The 20,645-nt window shown below is 42.6% G+C and overlaps 2 protein-coding genes across 2 annotated transcripts in view; one reads left to right on the forward strand and one right to left on the reverse strand.

The window, feature by feature from the left end:
* Positions 1-2,038: 2,038 nt before the first annotated feature.
* Positions 2,039-3,621, forward strand: LOC130911301 (uncharacterized). Its single transcript, XM_057829169.1, has one exon. It carries the CDS (start codon positions 2,097-2,099, stop codon positions 2,982-2,984), a length of 888 nt encoding a protein of 295 aa, XP_057685152.1. The 5' UTR covers positions 2,039-2,096; the 3' UTR covers positions 2,985-3,621.
* Positions 3,622-11,061: 7,440 nt separating this feature from the next.
* LOC130911302 (gastrula zinc finger protein XlCGF57.1-like) overlaps positions 11,062-20,645 on the reverse strand; it is a 31,304-nt gene continuing 21,720 nt past the window's right edge. Inside the window, exons 2-3 of the mRNA XM_057829170.1 lie at positions 18,455-18,565; positions 11,062-14,438 (exon numbers count right to left, since the gene is read on the reverse strand). Coding sequence (XP_057685153.1) covers positions 12,964-14,438; positions 18,455-18,565 — 1,586 coding nt within the window. The 3' untranslated portion in view covers positions 11,062-12,963. The remainder of the gene's footprint in view (positions 14,439-18,454; positions 18,566-20,645) is intronic.

Genomic DNA, 20,645 nt, shown 5'->3' on the forward strand with positions numbered 1-20,645 from the left:
TTCCCAACATATCGTCAGTTCTACCCTTCCTATTTGAACCAGATCTGAAAAGTGAAGAGCAGGACAGCACTGTCGGTCGTTCACAAGACGAGCTTCAGGGAAAAATGCCTTCAGCAAATACCTGATAAGACAAAAGTTGGGCAAAACTGGTAATGCGAGAGAGTCCTGTTGGGAAGTCCGGTTGGGAGTGAGAGTGTATGCTGTCCGGTTTTGTTAGCAGATATTCAAGGTAAGCATATTGCGTTTTCAAATTTATCCCAATATAATTATGTAGATTGTTAGCATCCAGAGCTGTCGTGTGCTTACAGTACAGGCCAAAGAGCACACCTTGTGTAATCCATGTCTTGTACATTGTAACGCGTGGTAGCTAGGATACGTGTATAAAACTACCAAAAAGGGGAGAAGCTTCCACTTATGCACATTTATTCACAAAAAATAATATTTCCACGCTTCACTCGGGAGCTCAGCAGTATGCAAACACGCGTTCCCTGACGAACTCCCAACATTGTTGTAAGGTCCTCGTCAGAGTCACTGTCGTCACTGTGGCGTGCCATAGTGCTTTAATTATTTAGTATGACTTGGGGAAAACTCCCACGAAGAATAGTCAACAAAAAAGATAACAATAGTAATCCAAATCTGCGTTTTTTACTCACTCGAAGATACAGGAATTAGACCGATACCATGGCAATGTCGCAGCCGCGATTAGGCCGTCGATTCCACAAAATAGACTGATCCGAAAAGCCGCTGTGGGACCGTCGGATCCAGAAAATAGACGGATCCCTTAATGACTGAGGATCCAGGAAAAATGTTCGGGCGCTAGTTGTAACGCGTGGTGGGTAGGATGCGTGCATACAGGGACCATAAAGGGGGAGAAGCTTCCACTTATGCACATTTATTCAGTAAAAATAGTAATTCCACCTTGACCACTCACTTCACTCCCCTTGTTTCCATTTGACTGGAAATTGAATCCAAAAGCAGCACATCGTGGCATTTTACTTCGCGAGTTTAGGCAGCAATAAGCAATTGTTGAACACGAAAGATACCAATGACGTCATCACTGCGAGCCCGCAAACCATGGCGCCAACTAACGGTCAAAATATGGACTAAATATTGTCAAATATTGCCATTGATTAAACATTTTATGTGTTTCTAACGACATATTTTAGTACAAGAGAACAATTGTGGTTTATTAGAGCCTACATGTATTTAAGTTAGAGGATCACTTTAAAGGGTTTTTGGGACAATTGGCCCTAGCCCAATTCTTTACCCTAAACTTAACTAGACACAGGGGCGCAGAGTTGGAAATCGGGAGAAAAATCCACAGTAAGGTATTTAAAGTTAATAAATGTAATTATGTTTGAAGCCCGTGAAAACGACACGTCCCAGCATAGCATTTGTTCGTTGCCGACAAGGCAAAATATCAAGGACTTTCTTCTTTTTAAAACCGATTATAAAACCCAAGATGCTTTCGACATTTATTCTCGTCGTAAAAGTTCGACTTTTTTCTTGTGCAATTACTACAAGAATAAAAGTCGCATTATTACGTAGGGCTAATGTCGCTGAATGAGCAGCTACGTACTTTATGTAGTGCGTTGCCGCCTGTTAAAATCAACAATATTGAAGGTATCTTGTGTTATCGAATCGGTTTTACAAATACGGAAATCCTTCATATTTTGACTTTGACTATAAATGGATCACCTATTGCTGATTTCCCTCATGATAGAGCCCTCAATTATTTTTTTTTTTTTTAAATCAAGTGTTCCCAGGCAGAATGCAAACTTTGCAAATAGATCTTTGTTATGGTTCTTACTGGATAAAAACAAATATTGTTAAAGGGAACTTCGGACATAAAGACTTGTAGGGACGTCACATCCGGTGAGTGTATCGTTTGTTTGTTAGCGCTGCTACTAGTCGCTAATCTCCTAGTGCTCCTCAATTTGTTTTCTCCTACGGACACATCGGAGAATCGATCCTAGGCTGGTTCGGCTCTCCTAGTGCTCCTTGATTTGTTTTATCCCACGATTTAACAGGTCGTGGATTAAAACTACTCTCCTCTCCTCTCTAGCTCTATCTTGCTAGCCTAGCTTATCCGAGCTATGGCTAGCCCTCTGCCTTCTTCCTCCCGTCTTTTCTGCTCAGTGTGCTGTATGTATAGCGAGCACCCTGGCTCCTTCGTCGAGGACAGTAGTAGCTGTAGGAAGTGTAGCTTAGTCTCAGGGTTGGAGACCAGGGTTTTTGAGCTAGAAGCACGGCTCTGCACTCTAGAGACGAAAGCTAGTCCTAGCTATAGCCAGGTAGTGGCAGGGCCCGCAGGTCGTGCTTGCAGTAGTAGGATTGCTAGCGCAGGTAGCCCCCCAGCGAGCCCCGTGCAGCCGGGGGAAATTAAGGACGGATTTGTGACTGTACGGGGGAAGCGCAGTGGTAAACGCACAACCTTAGTGCACCAGCAGCTTCACGTCAGCAATAGGTTTGCCCCCCTCAGCGACACACCGGCTGAACCAGACACTCTCGTAATTGGAAGCTCCATAGTTAGAGACGTGAAGCACCCGGCGGTGTCTGTCAGGTGTTACCCAGGGGCCAGAGTCGGTGACATCGAAGGAAACCTCAGGCTCTTAAAGCAGAGTAGGAAGAGGTTCCGCCGTATCGTGATTCACGCAGGCGGTAACGACGCCCGGCGGAGACAGTCTGAGGTGCTTAAATTAAACGTAGCCTCGGTGTGTGAACTTGCTAAGTCGATGGCGGACACCGTAGTTTTCTCTGGTCCTCTGCCTAATTTGGTCAATGATGAGATGTACTCTAGATTCTCATCATTTAACCGCTGGTTGTCTAGATGGTGCCCAGAAAACGATATAGTCTTTGTTGATAACTGGCACGCGTTTTGGGGCAAGCCCGGGCTCATGCGCCGAGACGGCATTCATCCGACTTGGGACGGTGCTGCTCTCTTAACTCGAAATTTGGCCGCCAAACTAAGTCTCCCAAAGTGACACTTCAGAGTGGGGGCCCGGGCGCAGTGTTGTAGTGTAAAACACAACTCTGTCAGTAGTGACCACTCGCCTCTTTCCGAGCTGTCACAAATCCAAAATTCAGGACAGAAGATAGAGACTGTGTCCGTGCCTCGTATAGTGAACAGGGGAAAACAGAGTACTATAGGAACGAGACCAAAGAATTTAATACATATAGTCCCTGATAGCAGTGAAAATAAAATAGCTCGTAATAATAAATATATAAGATGCGGATTATTAAACATCAGGTCAATCTCGCCCAAATCTCTGTTAGTTAATGACTTAATTGGGGATTATAATATTCATATTTTGGCCCTGACTGAAACTTGGCTTCAGCAGGATGACTTTGTTAGACTTAATGAATCCACACCCCCAAGTCACGTGAATTTTCACACAGCTAGAAGCACGGGCCGTGGAGGGGGGGTGGCAGTAATATCACACTCTTGTTTAGGTATGAGCCCAAAAAGTAAAGCTAATCACATTTATAAATCCTTTGAAAGTCTAGCACTATCAATTATAGACGCTAACTGGAAGAACCAAAAACCAATTCTTTTCATAGTGGTTTACCGTCCCCCTGGTCCCTACTCACAGTTTTTGTTAGATTTCTCTGACTTTTTATCTAGTACTTTGCTAAACTGGGATAGAATTATAATTGTAGGGGATTTTAATATACATGTTGACGATGAAGGTGACTCCCTTGGTAAGGCCTTTAATGACCTACTAGATGGGACTGGCTTCATTCAAAATGTAAATAAACCAACTCATAGTCACAAGCACACCCTGGACTTGATTTTAACATACGGTACAGAGATTAGTGACCTTAGTGTCCATCCCCACAACCCCGTACTGTCTGATCATTTTCTAATTACCTTTCAGTTTGTGCTTCAAGATAATCCGCCACTAGTGACCAGAACTCAGATGAAAAGGACATTAGGTGATCACTCTGTTTCAGAGTATAAACAGATAATTCAGCCTATATTTGCCTCCATGACATCTAATTATGAAGGAATGATGCCCGGCCTTGCTGTTAATGACGAGTTTGTTGATCGTGTTCTGTTTACGTTTCGTACCACCCTCGATGTCGTCGCTCCCTCCAAATTAAAGTTTGTCAAGCCGAGACGAGTCTCTCCCTGGTATAATGCTGAAACACGCTCTCTTAAACAATCGACACGCAAATTAGAAAGACTTTGGCGCCGTTCCAACACAGAGCACACCCTCTCTGCCTGGAAACGCAGCTTAGTGACATATAAGCAGGCCTTGCGTACGGCTAAAACCAGATATTACTCATCCTTAATAGAGGAAAACAAAAATAATCCTAGGTTTCTGTTCAGCACTGTAGCAAGGCTGACAAACAGTCACACCTCAATAGAACCTTATATCCCAACCACCCTTAGCTGTGATGACTTCCTAAAATTTTTTAACAATAAAATCGCAACTATTAGAAATAAAATAAATGAATCACTTCCAGTTATTAGGTCTGATAAAGTGCAGACAAAGAATTCGGAATCTCCTATAAAACCCTCTAAAATATTAAATAACTTTACCACTGTAGACCAAATTGATTTAATTTCTATTATAATGTCCTCCAAACCATCAACGTGCCTCCTCGACCCAATCCCAACCAAACTTTTTAAAGAGACCCTGCCTCTAACTATTGACACTATCTTAAATATAATAAATACCTCATTAGTTACTGGCTACGTGCCGCAGTCCTTTAAATATGCAGTTATTAAACCGCTCTTGAAAAAATCTACTCTTGATCCTGATATTTTGGCCAATTATAGACCTATTTCTAACTTACCATTTCTCTCCAAAGTCCTTGAAAGAGTGGTAATTAAACAGCTCTGTCAGCACCTACAGGACAATAGTTTATTTGAACAGTTCCAGTCTGGCTTTCGAGCTCATCATAGCACTGAAACCGCATTAGTTAAAGTAACTAATGACTTGTTACTTGCCGCTGACGTTGGATTAGTCTCGATCCTGGTTCTGCTGGACCTGAGCGCAGCCTTTGACACAATCGACCATAATATCTTATTGCAGAGATTAGAATGTGACATAGGCATTAGAGGAGCAGCCCTATGCTGGTTTAAATCATATTTATCTAATAGGTACCAGTTCGTCAATGTAAACCAGCAATCATCATCGTACTCTAGAGTTAGTTATGGTGTGCCGCAAGGATCTGTCCTCGGGCCCATCTTGTTTACGCTGTATATGCTTCCTCTAGGTAATATCATCAGAAAACATAGCATTAACTTTCACTGTTACGCTGACGACACACAACTGTATTTATCAATTAAACCTGAGCAGGTCAGGCAAGTAGAAAAACTAAGCGCCTGCGTCCGAGATATAAATACCTGGATGAGCACTAACTATCTTCTACTTAACCCTGAAAAGACAGAAGTCCTTATAATAGGCCCGAAAAGTGTTAGAGACTCTTTATCTGCCCAGATAGTCACTCTGGACAATGTAAGTGTAGCCTCCAGCGCCACAGTTAAAAACCTAGGAGTTTTATTTGACCCTGACTTATCGTTTAAAGCACACATTAAACAAACCTGTAGAACGGCTTTCTTTCACCTGCGCAACATTGCCAAAATTAGAAATATTTTATCTAAAAGTGATGCAGAAAAATTAATTCACGCGTTCGTTACATCGAGATTGGATTACTGTAACTCCCTACTTGCAGCTTGTCCTAAAAACTCTCTAAAAGGTCTTCAGCTAGTCCAAAACGCAGCAGCAAGACTTTTAACAGGAACCAATAGAAGAGAGCACATCACCCCTGTGCTCCAGGCACTTCACTGGCTTCCAGTCGAGTTTAGAATTAAATTTAAAATACTCCTTCTTACATTTAAGACCATTAATGGGTTGGGGCCATCTTATCTCACCGATGCTCTCGTCCCATACCGCCCCAACAGAATACTCCGATCTCAGAATGCAGGTCTACTGGTAGTTCCCACGGTTTATAAAAGTACTGTCGGAGCTAGAGCCTTTAGCCACCAAGCCCCTGTTTTATGGAATCGGCTTCCAGCTAGTATTAAAGAAGCCGAGACAGTTTGCACATTTAAGATTAGATTAAAAACGTTCCTATTCGACAAAGCTTATGGTTAGGCTAGTTGAAGTCGGAGTAGACTCACAGTTTAGTTTAAGCTGCACTAGAAGCTATAATGCTGGGGGCAGTACAGCCGCTGAGTTCTATCTCCTTTTCTTACTCTACCTACTACTTGTCTTACTTTATTTCTATTTTCCATTGTTAATATCTAGTTGTCTAGTCTCTTCATCACTAGTCACCCGGTGTCCCCTTTCCCCCCTCCCCTCTGGGGAGGGGCTATTTTTCAGCTGCAGCCTCCTGACTATCCGGACCCCTGGCTGGATTGACGTCCTCGCTGCTACCCCCGTCTCATCTGACCAGAGGGACCTCTTCTTGCTCCTTTACTCCACTGTATTTTTACGGACTACAATTTCGCTTGCTAATTCCCATTAGCCGTTCTGGGGTTCCTGTCTATCCGTCCTGGGAGTGGATCTCTCCTGACTGTGGTACTCCCCAAGGTTTCTCATTTTTCTCCCAATTGACTCTGGAGTTTTTGGAGTTTTTCCTTGCCGGCATGGAGGGTCTTAGGATAGGGGATACCCAGGACTTGAACTGTATCTATTCATCTTTGTTGCTTCATTTCTAATTGTGTATCATATTGCCTCTGTAAAGCCCTTTGAGACCTCTGTTGTGATTGTGGGCTATACAAATAAAATTGAATTGAATTGAATTGAATTGAATAGGCTCGAGTAAGCCACAATTGTTCTCTTTTACTAAAATATGTTCTTAGAAACACATATATTGTTGCCATTGATTTAAAAATCTATAATAATTAGTATATATTTTGACCTACGGAAGGCGCCATGTTTTATGCACGCAATACACGCTGGGGGAGATGACGCGGTTTGGCTGGACTGGAAGAATAGCTACGCTAGCTAGCTAGCAAAGCTAGTATTACAACTGGGATGATTTTGTCACATTCTGCTACCAGTCAGATTGTTTTGTTACAGAGCTCCTGACGTCGTACCTGCATCCAATTCCAGCTCATCAGCAGTGTCATTAAACCAATCCTAGGCGGCTTGCCGAGATATTGACTTGCCGCCATTTGACAATTTTTTTATCCCTTCGTTGCTAGTTGCATTATTGCCTTGCTTTTTTTTTTTTTTTTTCCGTTTCTCTGCCTCTCACGACGGTTTTCCCTCAGGTTTTTTTTTTTTTTTAATTGATCCCGACCTACTTTCACGGACCCGTTTTGTGTTTCCCTTTCGCAATCACGTGTTTTTTGGTGTGTTCAATTCACCTTTTTACCCAATCTCTATGTTATCGTTGCATGCTTGCTGTCTGCAGTGAGCCGCATTTTCCAATTCTGTGGTCAAGCCAGCCGCACTTTCTTTTCAGTCGTGTTTCCCTCTCAGGATTTACCGCACAGACGGACAACGTATGTGGGTTGCGATTGCTTTTTAAGGAAAACCATGACTCCAACATCAAGTGGAAGTAAAGTCATGCCCTGTCCCAGTCCTGTGGTCTAAGCGCTCGTCTGTCACATGGTAACCATGGGTTCAACTCCCGCTGGACCGCCCAGTGTACATTGGATCGTCAACATCAATGGCGACGTGAGCATCATACCTCGTGGCTTCATGCATGCGACAAAGGATATTTGCTGTCAAGTTTTAGGAGAGGCTGCTGTTTAAAAAGGTTGATTCAGCGTATAGAGAGCTACATATTCCCTGCACTTAATGCTCGTTTTCAGTCCTTTTGTGTTTAGATTTACTGTCACTTTCTGCCACATTGCCAGTCAGTCCATGAAAATAGGGCCCACATCACACTGGTCCGCGTTGCAAAAAAGCCTTGGGAACACATACTATACATATCATTGAAAGTGAACCAACCTTCTAGTCTGCGAAGAACAACCTTTGTGTGCATTATTTTGCGCACAGTCGAGTGCTGTTGACCTGGGGGCTACTCTTTTACTCCACAAAGTTCCTCCTGGAACTTTTCTACAGCCGGTATAGTTCTTGCGAACATATTCCTCACTTGATTTCAGAACGCTTGACGACATGCTTTGCAGCTTTGTTAGCCGTTGGCCAGCTAGGCTAGGCTATAGTAGGCAGCAAAACTTCAACGAGTGCCCAGACTTGAAGCATGACTTATGTTTCAGTCCTGAATGTGGCGAATGCTGGACACGTCGTCGAGACTTCGATTTAACTAAGTCACTGAAATAGAGGGAAAAACAATACGTGCACAAAGAAAAAAACACTCCATCTTGGCCAATCTTTTTCATTTGCTACAGCATTGCTTGACGGGAAAAACAGTCTCTCTCCAGCCCAATCGAGAGGAGTCTGGCTGTAGCCCGCCTCTTGGGAACTTTGCTGCAGTTCTCGTGGACATTTCGGATATTGAAGAAAAGGCAATATCGTCACATTTTTTATTTTTTGATTATTTCTTTCATTTCAGGCAGTTACATTGAATTTTACAAATATACTTCTTCTGCTTTCAACAAACAACAAAAAATTGCCTGAAAGGGAGTGGGACGATGATAACCACCCCGACTTCTCAATTATCATGCAAATAATATTTTCCTGCAACCTGTTTTTGTTTTGGTTACATACAGGTAGTGCATATTGTTTCCCGACAACGGTCCAGGACAGAACCCGCAATGGAAATTTCCCCTTGTCAGCAAGAGAGAAAAACAATGAGAGAGAGAAAAAACATATAAGTATATATACACATGTATTACATGTATCCATAACAGGAGTGGTAATAGACCTACAAACAGTTAACAAAACAAAAAACACTGATATACATGTAAGACCCTCCCTGTATATATTGTGACCAAATGAAATGTTTATAGCGCAATTGAAATATGTGAATATTTTTACACTGTTTTAGTGTAAATGACTTAACTCTGTGTACAGCAACAGCCGCAGCCCCCCAACGGCCCACCAAGCCCAGGGCAGGGGAGGGGAGGGGAGGGTCCTCCACCGGAGCAGGCAACACCCAGCCGACACACTGGCGTCCAGCCAGCCACACGCCACAGAGCGCAGAGCGGATACCCAGGCAGAGAAGAGAGGGGAAGGTGGAAGCAGGAGAACACTGAGGAGCCGCCGAGGGACAACAGCTCAGCTTGGGGCGATGGGACCGCTGCATGGAATTTCTACCCAGCCGCCTGTCCCACCGCCCTTTGCTGGAGCTCCCCCGTGGAGTATGATGTGTGTGGTGCATTCAAAAAAAGGTGCGGGAATGGCGGGGCCGTCCGTGAGGAGGTAACCGTGATGTCACCCCCCACCCCCAAGGTCTCATCCATCCCACAATCTTGGTGTGTGATACATCAAAATCAAGGGGGAGCCGGGCCGGGACTGTATGGCCCAGTCTTTACTCTCCCTAGAGCAGAGGTCACGGAACCGCGGACCTCGGTCCGGTTCCGGACCCCCAACCTGTCTGGACCGGATCTCAAGCTCTCGCGACTAATACACGTTGCAACAACAAAAATCATTTTTTCCTCCGGGTTTGAAGAGCGGAGGTGGGCAACAAACAAAAACCTTAGAGGTGACGCACGTGAGCCAGCCAATGGGAGTGAAGCATTTGAAAGTTATTTTTAGAACAGCATGTCTCACACTCGCTTTCCAGACTCCGCGGAGTGATAGCCAAAAACTGAGCCGAATGAAGTTGGAGGAAGAGGCGAAAAGGTACGGCAAATGGCGTGCTCAAAACTACGCAAGATTGATGCAGAAAACAGAGTGTTTTAGGAGAAGTAGACCAACACATTTTTGTTCATTTTACCTGGCGGCAGCACAAGACCGCTATGTTCTGAGACGGTGTTCTGCCAAAATCTGCTACATCGGCAAAACGTCCTACATTAGTCGAATTTGACACCCAAAGTACTACTGTGCGCGCTAAACTTGTTTTGTTTGGATGCATACAGGCAGAACGTACTAAAAAATGCCTTAAGAAAATACTTAAATGCAGTTATACCAAATAAGGATGGTTTAAATACGCTACGTGACTAATGTCTGCTTCAAAGCTAACACAAAACACCACAATGGTTAAACGTATGAGAGGGTAATGATACATGCAAAAAGTATTTTTCAGGTAATGAAAAGGTTCTAAAAAACTAAATAAAAACAAAAATAGTGAGTACTCGCCGCTTCTAACCGATGTGCGCATGTGTGCGGATGCTTGCGCAAGCGCGCTGAGCGTTGTGTAGATGTTTCGCCGCTTAGTAAGGAATGGCCGAACAACGGAAGCGCTTGTAAAAAGCAGCCATTTGAAAAGGCACTATGAAATGAAGCACGCAGCTTTTTCGCAAAGTTTCCCTATGAACTCTGCCATCTGTTCTCAAAAAATAGCAGAATTAAGGGCTCAATACGATCGCTTTATTATTTATTACTAATTAATTATTATTAAGTATTATTTATTACTATAAATTTATTTTTAATATTTTATTTACATTTTTGAATGTTGTAATTATCAGCATGGCCACGTAAAGATACGATTGTATTTTTTGGAAAAAAAGAAGCATTAAAAATATTTCCGGACCCGAGATTGTTGTAATTTTTTAATTTCGGACCCAGAGGAATTTTAATTCATGACCCCTGCTCTAGAGGAATGAATGAGTATGTAGGTGCCAGGGTGAAAGGTGTAGGTGCCAAAGACCACCCCCGGCAAACTGACTGCCACTGACACCTGTCTAGGAAATGCCAAGAGATGGTCAATGTTTTTTTTTTTTTTTTTTTTTACAACATATGTCCTGCATATGATGCATTTGTGTTGTGGACCCACATTCATCAAAAGTGGAATTCAACAAAACAAAATCAAGTAGATAATTTTCTGCTAGCCCTACCTCAACAAGCCAAATCAACCACAGAGAAATTACCAGGTGCCCCCCCGCCCAACCCCTTTTAATTTCTAAGTAAATATATATGGGTCGAAATTGACCCTAAAACCACATACAGTGGGGAGAACAAGTATTTGATACACTGCCGATTATGCTGGTTTTCCCACTTGCAAGCCATGTAGAGGTCTGTAATTTGTATCATAAGTTCTCTTCAACTGTGAGGGACGGAATCTAATACAAAAATCCAGAAAATCACATTGTATAATTTTTGAATAATAAATTTGTATTTAACTGCATGAAATAAGTATTTGATACATTACCAACTAGTAAATATTTCGGCTCTTAGTTCTTTTTTAAGAACCCCTCCTGTTCTCCACTCATTACCGGAAGTAACTGCACCTGTTTGAACTTGTTACCTGTATAAAAGACACCTGTTCACATGCTCAAACAAACAAACTCTAACCTCTCCATAATGGCCAAGACCAAAGAGCTGTGTAAGGACATCAGGGATAAAATAATAGACCTGCACAAGGCTGGGATGGGCTACAGGAAAATAAGCAAGCAGCTTGGTGAGAAGGTAACAACTGTTGGAGCGATTATTAGAAAATGGAAGAAGTTCAAGTTGACGCTCAATCTGCCTCGTTCTGGGGCTCCATGCAAGATTTCACCTCGTGGGGCATCACTGATCATGAGGAAGGTGAGGGATCAGCCCAGAACTACACGGCAGGACCTTGTCAATGACCTGAAGAGAGCTGGAACCAGTCTCGAAGAAAACCATCGGAAACACATTACGCCGTCATGGAAGCCAGTGCATGTCCAGTCACGTCTGAAGTTTGCCACTGACCATCTGGATGATCCAGAAGAGCAATGGGAGAAGGTCATGTGGTCGGATGAGACCAAAATTGAACTTTTTGGTCTAAACTCGGCTCGTTGTGTTTCGAGGAAAAAGAAGGATGAGTACAACCCCAAGAACACCATCCCAACCGTGAAACATGGAGGGGGAAACATCATTTTTTGGGGCCTGCTTCTCTGCCAAGAGTACTGGACGATTGCACCGTATTGAGGGGAGGATGGATGGGGCTATGTATCGCCAGATCTTGGCTGATAACCTCCTTCCTTCAGTGAGAGCCCTGAAGATGGGTCGTGGCTGGGTCTTCCAGCATGACAACGACCCAAAGCACACAGCCAAGGCAACTAAAGAGTGGCTCCGTAAGAAGCATCTTAAGGTCCTGGAGTGGCCTAGCCAGTCACCAGATCTGAACCCGATAGAAAATCTATGGAGGGAGCTGAAAGTCCGTGTTGCCCGGCAGCAGCCCCGAAACCTGAAGGCTCTGGAGAAGATCTGCATGGTGGAGTGGGCAAAAATCCCTGCTGCAGTGTGTGCAAACCTTGTCAGGGACTACAGGAAACATTTGGTATCTGCAATAGCAAACAAAGGTTTCTGTTTAAGTTTGATTTTTGTGATGTATCAAATACTTATTTCATGCAATTAAATGCAAATTTATTATTTAAAAATCATACGTGATTTTCTGTTTTTTTGTATTAGATTCCATCCCTCACAGTTGAAGAGAACTTATGATACAAATTACAGACCCTTTACATGCTATGCAAGTGGGAAAACCAGCAAAATCGACAGTGTGTCAAATACTTGTTCTCCCCACTGTATGTTACTATATTTATTAGTATTAGAATAAAAATATATACAACTATGAACATTTAACCAATATGTTCCATCATCTCTCAGGAATAGTCTGGTAGCGTGGCAACAATTTAATTATTTTTGTAATTTTCTTGAGATTTATGGGAGGCATTTTTTTTATATTGAAAATGAGTATTCTGTCAAAAGAGATTCCCTCAATGGTTACAAGAAGAATATTTCAACCAATTTTTCATGGATAAGGAAACCTAAAAACGTAACCAAGAAAGAAGAAACACATTGGATCATGAATATTTCTTTTTCGATTGTATTCTATGGCAGATTGAAAACACGGGTCAAAAACGACCCGAACACCGGGGAAAGCAACAGAAAGCTAACACAAGACATAGGTTAAGGAGCTCTAACAACTGAATCTTTGACCACAAACTGAGCAGGAAAAGGTTTCTCAGATGTGGGTTCTTCTGTGTCTTTTTAAGGTTTGCATTTCAATGAATGTTTTTCCACAAACTGAGCAGGAAAAATGTTTTTCGTCACTGTGAGTCCTTGTGTGTTTGTTTATGCTGCACTTGAAACGGAATCTTTCACCACAAACTGAGCAAGAAAAAGGTTTTTCGCCAGTGTGGGTTCTTGTGTGTTTTGTTAAGTCTCCCATCTGAGCAAATCTTTTTCCACAAACTGAACAGGAAAAAGGTTTTTCACCAGTGTGGGTCGTTGCGTGTTTGTTTAAACTGCTCTTGCAATGGAATCTTTGACCACAAACTGAGCATGAAAAAGGTTTTTCACCAGTGTGGGTTCTTGTGTGTATTTTCCAGTTTTCCTTTTTAGTGAATCTTTGACCACAAACTGAGCAGGAAAAAGGCTTTTCTCCGGTGTGGGCTCTTAAGTGTGTTTGTAAGGTGAAATTGCAACTGAATCTTTGACCACAAACTGAGCAAGAAAAAGGTTTTTCGCCCATATGGGTTCTTGTGTGTTGTTTTAATTGTTGCTTTTCAGGGAATCTTTTACCACAAACTGAGCAGGAAAAAGGCTTTTCGCCAGTATGGTTTCTTGTGTGCAAGTTCAATTGTCGCTTTCGAACGAATCTTTCACCACAAACTGAGCAGGAAAAAGGTTTTTCGCCAGAATGGGTTCTTTCGTGTATTTTTAAGGAGCTCTTGCAACTGTATCCTTGACCACACACTGAGCAGGAAAAAGGTTTTTCACCAGTGTGGGCTCTTGTGTGTTGTTTCAATTGTTCCTTACGATTGAATCCTTTACCACAAACTAAGCAGGAAAATGGTTTTTCGCCAGTGTGGGTTCTTGTGTGTTGCTCCACGTGTTGCCTCTGAGCGAATCTTTGGCCACAAACTGAGCAGACAAAAGGTTTTTCACCAGTGTGGGTTCTTGTGTGTTTTGTTAAGTCTCCCGTCTGAACAAAACTTTTTCCACAAACTGAGCAGACAAAAGGTTTTTCGCCAGTGTGCCTCCTCGTATGCGTTCGACAATTATACTTATTAGCAAAGGTTTTCCCACACAGAGGGCAGATGCATCGTTTTTCATCATTGTGATCATGTTTATGACCATCATCACTGTAAGGCGAGAGTGACGTGGCGTCTTCGCTATCAGATAGTGGAGCGATGAAACTGCCCACTTGCAATTCTTCCGTTGAGCTGCTGCTGCCACTCGGAGGCTCAGCCCCTCTGCTGGCCTCACTCGGACCATCTTCACTCTTCAAGGGCTTACCGGTCCACCAGGTGATACCTTCCTCTTCTTTAACGTATGGCAGCTCTTCTTCCTCCTTTTTGATTGGAAGTTGCTCTTCTCTCTCCTTCTGTTGACAGGGCTCTGGTTCCTCCTCTTTGACTTGGGGGAGCTCAACATTCTCTAAAATGCCAGGATATTGTGGCTCCTGCCGCTCAACAACAAAATATTTTCTGAAACCTGCAAGACACAAGAAAATCATTGAAATATTATATGGCATCATCGGCCAATCTGTTCTTTGTGCAAAACTTGTAGGAGATGAGTACAGTTATCCTTCGCAACTTCGCAGTTCGCGTTGCATGGATTCAGTGCATCGCGGGGTTTTAAAAAGCCTCACAGCCAACATGTCTGCGGTTTGGAAGTATTTTGAGGTTTCAAAGATAGATGCTCGGATTGCTGTCTGTAAAATCTGCTCGGCTCAAATGTCCCACTAGGCCAAAGAATTTTTCCACCTCAGGTTCAATCCGCTACTTATCCTACAGACATGTTGAACAATATGACTGGTATGAGAAGCTCACAGAAACAATAAAAATGTCGCTCCCAGCATATAGACTCCTTCTGTGGTGGAGGCTTTGAGAGGGTTTCTCAGGATAGGGCCAAGGCAAAGGACATTCATTGGAAAAGAATGAAATAAAATTCATTTTCAAAAAATAATTGTGTATATGTGCATTACTCGGCCTTTTGGATTCAGCCAAGAATTTTGCAGTATACCTTGAAACCGGTAACCGTCACATGTCTAGTAAGGACTGTCTGTTCCAAAATTTTGGAATAAAGTGTTTTCATGTGCGCCGATCGGATTATCAGTCTGTATAAACCACCCCTCTCGTTCGGAATGGAATAATGAGCCGAAAAAGCTGGATCGGGTCACAATATTCCGAATGGGGTGTCCACATGAAGCATTTTTATTTCGACTCAGGCTTTTAGTCCAGACAAAAGTGTCCATGTATACGTCCCCAGTGATATACACTACCGTTCAAAAGTTTGGGGTTACTTAGAAATTTCCTCTTTTTTGAAAGAAAAGCACAGTTTTTTTCAATGGAAGTCATTAAACTAATATATATATTTTTTTTTTAAACACTATACATGATTAATGTGGTCAATTACTATTCTAGCTTCAAACGTCCAGTTTTAATGCAATGTCTACGTAGTTTTGTAGAGAGGCCCATTTACAGCAAACATTACTCCAGTGTTCAAATGGTACAATGTGCTTGCTAGTTCCCTTAGAAGGACAATAGATGATTAGAAAACCTTGTGCAATTATGTTGGCACAGCTCAAAACATTTTAAGTGGTTAGAGAAGCTATAAAACTGATCTTCCTTTGAGCTAGTGAGTATCACCTTTGTGGGTTTCATTGAACTCTCAAAATGGCCAGAAAAAGACAACTTTCACGTGAAACTCGACAATCTGTTCTTAGAAATGAAGGCTATTCCATAAGAAAAATGGCCAAAACATTGAAGATTTCCTATAACGCTGTATACCACTCCCTTCAGAGAGCAGCACAAACAAGATCTAACCAGCGTAGAAAGAGAAGCGGGGGCCCGCTGCACAACGGAGCAAGAAGACAAGTACATAAGAGTCATAAGAGAGTTTGAGAAATAGGTGCCTGGCAGGTCCTTATCTAGCAGCTTCATTAAATAGTACCTGTAAAACGCCAGTGTCAATGTCGACGGTGAAGACACGACTTGCTGGCTTTCAGGCCAGCGTGGCAAAAAAAAAAAAAAAGCCATATCTGAGACAGGCTAATGAAAGGAAATGATTAATATGGGCAAAAAACACAGACATTGGACAGAGGAAAATTGGAAAAAAGTGTTATGGACAGACGAATCATAGTTTGAGGTGTTTGGACTTTGGATCAAAGAGAAGAATATTTGTGAGATGCAGAACAACTGAAAAGATGCTGGAAGAATGCCTGATGTCATCTGTCAACCGTGCTGAAGGTAATGAGATGGTTTGGGGTTGCTTTGGTGCTGCAAAGTGGGAGATTTGTACAAGGTCAACATGATTTTAAATAAGGAAGGCTATCAGTCCATTTTGCAAAGCCATGCCATACTCTGTGGACAACGCTCGAATGGAGACAATTTCATCCTACAACATGACAATGACCCAAAGCACACCTCCAACTATTTAGGAAAGAAGCAGGCAGCTGGTATTCTATCTGTAATTGAGTGGCCAACACAGTCAACAGATCTCAAACCCATTGAGCTGTTGGGGGGCAGCTTGACAGTGCCCATCAAGCCAATCCCACAAGTTGGATTGGCTTCTGGAAGTTTCTCCAGATTACCCCAATAAATTAACAGCCAGTATGTCATTGGTCTGCAAAGCTGTAATTGTTGCAAAGGGAGCATTCTTTGATAAAAGCAAAAGTTTGAAGGAGAAAATGATTATTTCAAATAAAAATCCTTATTTTTAACTTTGTCAATGTCTTGACTATATTTTCTATTCATTTTGCAACTCATTTGAAAAATAAAAGTGAGACTTTTGAAGGAAAACACAAAATTGTCCGGGTAACCCAAAACTTTTGAACGGTAGTGTAGTTGGCATCCATTGTTTATTTCTGATTAATGGACGAAAGAAGAGACCGTAGGCGCGAGCACTAACAACCATCAAGACTTTTCCTGCTGGCCCCGGGGCAAATAAGTATTTAGTCGACCACCAATTGTGCAAGTTCTCCTCCTTGAAAAGATTAGAGAGGCCTGTAATAGTCAACATGGGTAAACCTCAACCATGAGAGACAGAATGTGGAAAAAAAACAGAAAATCACGTTGTTTGATTTTTAAAGAATTTATTTCCAAATTAGAGTGGAAAATACGTATTTGGTCACCTACAAACAAGCAAGATTTCTGGCTGTCAAAGAGGTCTAACTTCTTCTAACGAGGTCTACCGAGGTCTAACGAGGTTCCACTCGTTACCTGTAATAATGGATCCTGTTTTAACTCATTATCGGTATAAAAGACACCTGTCCACAACTCAGTCAGTCACACTCCAAACTCCACTATGGCCAAGACCAAAGAGCTGTCGAAGCACACCAGAGACAAAATTGTAGACCTGCACCAGGCTGGGAAGACTGAATCTGCAATAGGTAAAACGCTTGGTGTAAAGAAATCAACTGTGGGAGCAATTATGAGAAAATGGAAGACATACAAGACCACTGATAACCTCTCTCGATCTGGGGCTCCATGCAAGATCTCACCCCGTGGCTTCAAAATGATAACAAGAACAGTGAGCAAAAATCCCAGAACCACATGGGGGGACCTAGTGAATGACCAACAGAGAGCTGGGACCACAGTAACAAAGGCTACAATCAGTAACACAATGCGCCGCAGGGAATCCTGCACTGCCAGACGTGTACCCCTGCCGAAGAAAGTACACGTCCAGGCCCGTCTGCGGTTCGCTAGAGAGCATTTGGATGATCCAGAAGAGGAGTGGGAGAATGTGTTATGGTCAGCTTTAACCAAAACAGAACTTTTTGGTAGAAACACAGGTTCTCCTGTTTGGAAGAGAAAGAATACTGAATTGCATCCGAAGAACACTATACCCACTGTGAAGCATGGGGGTGGAAACATCATGCTTTGGGGCTGTTTTTCTGCAAAGGGACCAGGACGACTGATCTGTGTAAAGGAAAGAATGAATGGGGCCTTGTATTGAGAGATTTTGAGTGAAAATCTCCTTCCATCAACAAGGGCATTGAAGAGGAGACGTGGCTGGGTCTTTCAGCATGACAATGATCCCAAACACACAGCCAGGGCAACAAAGGAGTGGCTTCGTAAGAAGCATTTCAAAGTCCTGGAGCGGCCTAGCCAGTCTCCAGATCTCAACCCCATAGAAAATCTGTGGAGGGAGTTGAAAGTCTGTGTTGCCCAACAACAGCCACAAAACATCACTGCTCTAGAGGAGATCTGCATGAAGGAATGGGCCAAAATACCAGCAACAGTGTGTGGAAAGCTTGTGAAGAGTTACAGAAAACGTTTGGCCTCCGTGATTGCCAACAAAGGGTACATAACAAAGTATTGAGATGAACTTTTGGTATTGACCAAATACTTATTTTCCACCATGATTTGCAAATAAATTCTTCAAAAATCAAACAATGTGATTTGATAAAAATGCTATATTAGACTGAATAACATTTCCGGATTCATGAGAAGTTACTATATTTAATTTCTGCCTCATCTGAAAGAAAAAAAAACGCTTGAGATGACCTTGAAGGTGTATGAACTCTTTCTCCTCCTCCTTGATGCATGATGACGCTTCTTCCTCCTCCTCGAAGCATGCAGACTCCTGGTGCTCAGGAAGATGAGCTTGGCTGGCATCTGCAAGACCAAGACCACAAACAAGTCTTATTTCTTCTTTTGCAAACTTGTGTCAGGCAAACTGCAAAGTAAAAAACGCCGTTAAAAAGAAAAAAGCACAAAATGCAAATTGCCACAACAAGAGTGCCAATTCCAGAAGCTTCGCAAAAAAAAAAAAAAAAAAAAAACAGGCATGGAAATTGGCCAAAGCACGATTGCAAATAGCCATGCAAACCAACCCCAATAGCCCGCAACACGAATGAAAATGGCCCGCAACACAAATGCAAAAGGACAGCGCGGAAGTAGACATGAGGACTTGAACTCCCGTCCTACTGCTGCCACCGTAAAGATGGCCACAGAGCAATATATACCAAAGTGTAAATTTGTGAGCAAATTTTTGCAACTTACGTTTTCAAGCTCTGCAAATGTGGGGATGTGACGTGATTGTGTTGTGGTCAGGGTTGCCAGATGGGGAAAGACTGTCTTCAGCCCAATCACAGCGAAAATAGAATAGAAAGCCTTTATTGTCATTGTAGACAAGAGCTAAAGCTTCGTCATAACATGCACCACATGAAACAAAAGCAAAAGTATAAAAACACAGGTTCCAGTGTACACAAATTGGGAATGAAGTGAATAAGTGATAAGCAGCAAGTCGTAATGTACAGGAGTGCAACAGTGCATATATGACAATTTACAGTATTCATAACGGGAGGCAGATGGTTGACCTGATATGATGAAAATCGTGCATCAATATTGTTGTAACAGAGCAAATATTGCCTATGCAGTACCCAGATTGAGACAGATGTCTGAGAACAATTTACTTAGTGAGATGCATGTGACAATTTAATGGCATTAGCAGTGCAATGACCGTGACATTTCCATTCAAACTGGAGTTGAGTATGGTGACAGCTCTTGAAAAGAAACTCCCAGAGTTTGTTTTGGCTGTTATGGTCCTGTAGCGCTTGCCATTGGACAACGGGTTGAAGAAGTGGAAGCTGGGGTGTGTATTAGGCCTGCACTGTATATCATTTGAATATCGCCATCGCGATGTGCGCATTAGCGCTATCGCGTTTTTACCATGTTTCTGTATGTATGGTATAATTTTCAAATTGTTGGTGTGTGTGCAATGGACCCATTGTGAGATTTCTGAATAAAGATCATTCATACACTAAAATTCTGATCGCAATACACTAATACAAAAACATGGTGAATCAAACAAAGTCTTGCCAAACAGAGCTATTTAAGTCATCTGGTGAAAATTCTTCTGATTTTAATATTGCAATATATACTCACCGGGCACTTTATTAGGTACAACATGCTAGTAATTGGTTGGACCCCCTTTTGCCTTCGGAACTGCCTCAATTCTTCGTGGCAAAGATTCAACAAGGTGATGGAAGCATTCCTCAGAGAGTTTGGTCCATATTGACATGATGGCATCACACAGTTGGTGCAGATTTGTCGGCTGCACATCCATGATGCGAATCTCCCGTTCCACCACATCCCAAATATGCTCTATTGGATTGAGATCTGGTGACTGTGGAGGCCATTTGAGTACAGTGAACTCATTGTCATGTTCAAGAAACCAGCCTGAGATGATTCCAGCTTTATGACATGGCGCATTATCCTGCTGAAAGTAGCCATCAGAAGTTGGGTACATTGTGGTCATAAAGGGATGGACATGGTCAGCAACAATACTCAGGTAGGCTGTTGCGTTCCAACGATGCTCAATTGGTACCAAGGGCCCAAAAGAGTGCCAAGAAAATATTCCCCACACCATTACACCACCACCATCAGCCTGAACCGTTGATACAAGGCAGGACGCATCCATGGTTTCATGTTGTTGACGCCAAATTCTGACCCTACCATCCGAATGTCGCAGCAGAAATCGAGACTCATCAGACCAGGCAACGTTTTTCCAATCTTCTATTGTCCAATTTCGATGATCTTGTGCAAAGTGTAGCCTCAGTTTCCTGTTCTTAGCTGAAAGGAGTGGCACCCTGTGTGGTCTTCAGCTGTTGTAGCCCACCTGCCTCAAAGTTCGACGTACTGTGCGTTCAGAGATGCTCTTCTGCCTACCTTGGCTGTAACTGGTGGTTATTTG

This window comes from Corythoichthys intestinalis, unplaced genomic scaffold (genome assembly GCF_030265065.1).
Source record: "Corythoichthys intestinalis isolate RoL2023-P3 unplaced genomic scaffold, ASM3026506v1 HiC_scaffold_25, whole genome shotgun sequence".
Classification (NCBI taxonomy): domain Eukaryota; kingdom Metazoa; phylum Chordata; class Actinopteri; order Syngnathiformes; family Syngnathidae; genus Corythoichthys; species Corythoichthys intestinalis.

What these genes read in the sequence shown, in the direction of transcription:
- LOC130911301 (XM_057829169.1), top strand. Translation starts at nt 2,097, where the DNA reads ATGGCTAGCCCTCTGCCTTCTTCCTCCCGTCTTTTCTGCTCAGTGTGC.